Here is a 5,764-nt window from a genome sequence, read left to right on the forward strand (position 1 = left end):
ATGAAAAGTGGTTGAGTTTTTGATTTTTTTGTGGACTTTTTGTAGTTGGATTGTAGTTATACTTCTTGGAATGATGATTTTTAGGTAGGAATGAAGGAATGTGAGAAGCGTTTAAGTGAGGAAGAAGGATTTGAGAGAGAAGGAATGTTTGGGTTTGAAAAGGGAAGTGAAAGATTGAGGAAGATGATGGAATTTTTCGGGTATGCATAGGTGGGCAGCAGGTATTCCGCGGGCCGCGTAGTTCTATGTGTGGCGCGGAGCTGGGTCAGGAGGCTCTCCGCATGCCGCGGAGATTTGGGCGAGGCGCGGAGTTGGGTCTGTCTACCTTCAAATTTATTCTTCACTTTTTTTTTATTTAATTTTTTTAATAATAACATACCCTATATTCGAAAGGTCTCCTAGCTAGCTCCAATGCATCAGTTACCTGTAAAAAAGAAAATAAAATAAAATGTCTAATATAAAGAAAATCAAACTAAACAAAATAATGAAAATTAACACAAATATAAACTCGGGATGCCTCCCGAGAAGCTCCATATATTTAATGTCGTTGGCACGACTTAGTGCTTCCGATGCCTCAGTACACTGGATCCTCTAAGCTTTGTTCTTCCACGTCTTTTGGCTGAAAACCTTCATAGTATGGCTTCAATCTTTGCCAATTTACCTTGAAGATTTTAGAAGTTTCTTCACTTTGAATTTCCACAGCTCCATGTGGAAACACTTTGACAACTATAAATTGTCCTATCCAACGGAACCTCAGCTTTCCTGGGAATAAACGAAGGCGGGATTGGAATAGAAGAACCTTTTGACCGACTTCAAAGGTCTTCCTACTTATCATCTTATCATGCCAAGCCTTAGTCTTTGCCTTGTAGATTTCAGCATTCTCATAAGCCTCATTTCTAATTTTTTCAAACTCTTGTAGCTGTAATTTTCTATGCAAATCGGACTTCTCTAAGCTCATGTTGACACACTTTATGGCCTAATACGCCTTATGTTCTAACTGAACAGGCAAGTGACAGGCTTTCCCGAAAACAAGACGGTATGGTGACATTCCAATCGGTGTAGGCTGTCCTGTATGCCCATAGTGTATCATCCAACCTTAAACGCCAATCTTTTCTATTTGGATTGACCGTCTTTTCCAAGATGGACTTGGTTTCTCTATTTGATACTTCTATTTGCCCATTTGTTTGTGGATGGTAAGTGATGGATATCTTGTGTGTCACATGATATTTCTTTAATAAAGCCCCAATGGTTCGGTTGCAAAATTGAGTTTCCTTATCACTTATCAAACCTCTTGGAATTCCAAACCTAGAAAAGATGTTAACTTTGATAAAATCTGCAACAACTCTAGAATCATAAGTTTGGGTGGCCTTTGCTTCCACCCATTTCGAGACATAATACAACAGCTACTAATATATAAATAAAACCAAAAGAGTTGGGAAATGGTCCCATAAAATCGATGCCTAAACCTCAATGATTTCGCTGTTAACCTAGGTCCGAAATGGCCTCCACAAGCATATGAATGACAAAATTTTAAAATTGATATTACCTCACCATCAGGGATACATCTCCGTATGATTTGATCGGCACACTGTTTCCATAGGTATGGATCGTCCCAAATGTAGTGTTTTGCTTCACTTCTTAGCTTGTCTTTTTGACATTTTGTGAAATATGTGGGAAACCTGCCAAAAAAAAGAAAATTTACAACATTAGCATACCATGGATGATAAGCCTTGACTGTGAAGAGTTGCTCATTTGGAAATTCTTCACGACTGTTATATTTCAATAAGACATCTTTGTTTGAATTCATGCTTTCATGTGGTGTGATCCTGCTCAAATGATCTGCTACCAGGTTTTCTGTGCCTTTTTTGTCTTTTACCTCCAAATCAGACTCACTTAACAAAAGAATTCATCTTCCTAATCTTGGCTTTGCCTCTTTCTTTGTCATCAAGTGACGTAGGGCTGCATAGTCAGTATATACAATAACCTTTGTACCAAGCAAATAAGATCCAAACTTTTCTAATGAAAATACTACCACCAACAACTGTTTTTCAGTGGTTGAATAGTTGTGTTGAGCCTCATTCAAGGTCATTGACGCATAGTATATAGCATGTGGAATTCTTCTTATTCTTTGTCCTAGCACGACCCCAATAGCGTAGTCACTTGCGTTACACATAATCTCAAATGGAAGTGACCAAATTGGGGCTTGAATGATTGGAGCTGATATGAGTTTATTCTTTAGCGTATCAAACGCCTTCTTGCAACTTTCATCAAAAATGAACTTTACATCCTTTTGCAAAAACCTGCATAATGGAACTGCAATCTTGGAGAATCTTTCAGTAAATCTACGATAGAAACCTGCATGACCAAGAAAAGATCGCATTTCTCGAACATTAGTAAGATAGGGCAAAGATTGTATGATGTCAATTTTTGCCTTATCTACCTCGAGACCCTTTGCAGACACTACATGACCTTGCACAATTCCTTGTTCAACCATAAAATGGCATTTTTCCGAGTTTAGCACGAGATTAGTGTCTATGCATCTCCTAAGTACTAACGCAAGATGATTCAAACGTTCATCAAATGTGTCTCCATGGATTGTAAAGTCATCCATGAAAACTTGCACAAAGTTTTCTATAAATTCAGAAGATATACTCACCATATACCTTTGGAATGTAGTAGGTGCACTACAAAGTCAAAAAGGCATGCGCCTATAAGCAAATGTGCTGAATGGGCATGTGAATGTTGTCTTTTCTTGATCTTCTGAAGCAATAGGTACCTGCAAATAACCTGAATATCCATCTAAGAAAGAATAAAATGCGTGACTAGCAAGCCTTTCTAGCATTTGATCAATAAAAGGCAATAAAAAGTGGTCTTTCCTAGTCACCGCGTTTAGCATACGGTAATCAATGCATACACGCCATCCATTTTGGATGCGTATGGGAACCAACTCACCATTTTGGTTCTTCACTACAATAACACCAGTTTTCTTTGGCACAACTTGAGTAGGACTCACCCATTCACCATCAGAAATTCGATAAATAATACCTGTGTTGGCCTCTTAGGTTTTGATGATGGCTTCACTTCTAAATAAACAAACATGTTTTAGAGATTGTATTGTAGGTGAATATCCGATTGTGTTAATCGTTGATGAAGCCTATGACTTTGTTCGTGGAAGCTGTACGTGTCTTGAATATCCAAGAAGTTGGACAATTGCTTTAGAAGTCAGCTTACTGTTCCTAGAGTAAACATTCTGACGAAAGTTATAGATGGAGACAGTACGCTGTTCCCCGCGATACAGGTCTGGAGAAGACATTGACTAGAAGTTACGAAAATTATGTTTTCTTTTTTTTAGTTAATGTAAAAGATTAAAAGTTTAATTAGTTGCTTAATTAAATTAATTTATTAATTGGCAAAAAGTTTTTTTAAACGCCTAAAATGTGGAGAAGACTTATTCTTCATTTTGAATAAGTCTCCTTTCAAATTTGGACGGCTAAAACAAGATCTCCTATTTTTTAGGATCTTGTTCTTTTTAACTCCTATGCTATTTTTAGCTTAAGGAAACTGATTTTATCTTTGAGCAAATGACAGCCGGTCATTTATTCTTTTGGCAATTCCACTATCTTTGTTTTGAGAACGTGGATGATAGTGGGAGGTGTGCCTGAGGTAACTGCTGTCTATTCCCACTATAAATAGGAGGAACTTTGCTCAAACCGATTTCAATCCAAGAGTGTCCATTAAAAGGGAGATCATTTAAGAAAAATATTTTCTGTTTTTAAAAGCCAATTAATTTATTATATTTTTCTTAAGTAATTATTTTAATTTTTAATCTCTTGAGAATTGGCCTTGTAAGGGTTAATGAGTGTTTTGTTGTAATTAGACTTACGAAAAAGTCCAAGGGAATTGAAAAGAGAATCATGAGAATAGAGAAAGAGAAAGGGAGAATAGAGAAAGAGAATTAGGCCTAGAGAAGAGAAGCTTCAAGTGAAGCAAACTGTTTTATGTAATTGTATTTAATTGCCTAAAACATAGTGAGAATTTTGAAATCCCAGGGGGTCGTGGTTTTCCTTCTTATTAGGCCAAGAAGGTTTCCACGTAAAATCTTTGTCTCCTTTTTATCTTTTGCTTTTTACGTTTAAGCTTTATTTTGTTTGTTAAAATTCCGCAAATTAGAAGAAAAACGAAGTAAAGTTAGATACACAACAATTCACCCCCCTTCTTGTTGCATTCGACCATCTTCGTGTATTTCAACAATTGGTATCAGAGCCCTGTTCTTCATTTAATCAGAAAACCCTGAGAGTAGTATCCTGTTCCCTGGCAAGATGTTGAAGATGAACGAACGCATGGAAGAAGGGTACTCTACGAAAAGGCCACCCATGTTTGATGGGAAATTTTATACTTACTGGAAAAATAGAATGAAAATCTTCATAAAGGCCGAAAACTATCAAGTTTGGAGAGTCATTGAAATTGGAGACTTTGAGGTGACGACCATCAACTCCAACAATGAAGCTGTTCCAAAACCAATCACTGAATATGAAAAGGAAGATTTTCAAAAGATGGAGATGAACGCTCTTGCTATCAAATTACTTCACTGTGGTCTTGGACCAAATGAACACAATCGCATAATGGGGTGTAAAACTACCAAGCAAATTTGGGATCTGCTGGAAGTTACCCATGAAGGTACCAGTGAAGTGAAGCGATGCAAGATTGACCTCCTAATGTCAAAATATGAAAGGTTTGTTATGGAACCTAAGGAAAACATCCAAGAGATGTTTACCAGGTTCACTAACATTACAAACGAACTTGTCTCTCTTGGTAAGATCATTCCTGTTGATGAACAAGTAAGGAAAATACTGAGAAGTCTTCCACAAGATGAACGTTGGAGAGCCAAGGTCACAGCCATCCAGGAGTCCAAAGATTTCACCAAGTTCAATTTGGAAGAGCTGGCTGGTTCACTCATGACACACGAACTGCATTTGGGAACAGCTGACAGTTCCCGAAACAAAGGACTGGCTCTGGCAGCAGATGATAGTGAAGAATCAGAAGCTGGTGAAGAGGAAGCTGCTATGTTGGCACGTAAATTCAAAAAATTCTTCAGGAACAACAAATATGGAAATCAAAGAAATTATAAGGAAAGAGGAACTGCTAACTTGAAGACAAATTTTGAATGTCACAAATGCAAAAGTACTGATCACTTCATCAAGGATTGCCCTCTATGGAAGAATGAAAAAGGCAAAGGGAAGACAAGGGAAGCTGGAAGAATACCTAGGAAAGGAAACTTCAGAACAGATTTTCGTAAAGCAATGATTGCAGCTTGGGGTGATACGGAAAGCGAAGCTGAAACTGAAGTTCCAAAAGAGGAAGAAACAGCAAATCTATGTCTCATGGCATCTCATGAAGAGACTAAGGAAAAAGAGGTAATGTCTTCTAGTTCTTCTCCTAAACATCTATTCAGTTTAAGTAAGGATAAATTAATTAAGTTATTTTTGGAAACACAAGAGAAGTTGGAAGAAAAAACAGCTAAGTGTCTCCAAATTGAGAAAGACCTTAAGTTAAGTAAAGATCACATCTCATACTTGAATACTTTTAGGATCGATGTGCAAAGTAGATTTTTTGATTTTTTAGATAAGAATGTTATTTTAAAAGAGCAATTGGAGAAATTAAAGCAGGTTTTTATTATTCTTAACATTGAAATAAATCAAAACAAATTGCTAGGATTAAAATGGGATGAAAATGATAAATCCACTTATGTGTTTAGCATGGAATT

General features: G+C 36.9%; 1 protein-coding gene across 1 annotated transcript; it reads right to left on the minus strand.

Annotated features, from left to right (window-relative positions):
- Positions 1 to 364: 364 nt before the first annotated feature.
- LOC130823302 (uncharacterized) lies at positions 365 to 958 on the minus strand. The gene is made up of 2 exons (XM_057687922.1): positions 584 to 958; positions 365 to 424 (listed from the first exon to the last, which is right to left on the minus strand). Exons 1-2 carry the CDS (start codon positions 956 to 958, stop codon positions 365 to 367), a joined length of 435 nt encoding a protein of 144 aa, XP_057543905.1.
- Positions 959 to 5,764: the final 4,806 nt, after the last annotated feature.

The sequence above is a fragment of the Amaranthus tricolor genome, chromosome 9, assembly GCF_026212465.1.
Source record: "Amaranthus tricolor cultivar Red isolate AtriRed21 chromosome 9, ASM2621246v1, whole genome shotgun sequence".
In the NCBI taxonomy this organism is placed as follows: domain Eukaryota; kingdom Viridiplantae; phylum Streptophyta; class Magnoliopsida; order Caryophyllales; family Amaranthaceae; genus Amaranthus; species Amaranthus tricolor.

Excerpts from the sequence above, each read along its gene's own strand:
- LOC130823302 (XM_057687922.1), bottom strand. The coding sequence starts at position 958 with ATGAGCTTAGAGAAGTCCGATTTGCATAGAAAATTACAGCTACAAGAG. Across the intron at positions 425-583 it reads AACAAAGCTTAGAGGATCCA|GTAACTGATGCATTGGAGCT; the intron begins GTGTACTGAGGC and ends TCTTTTTTACAG.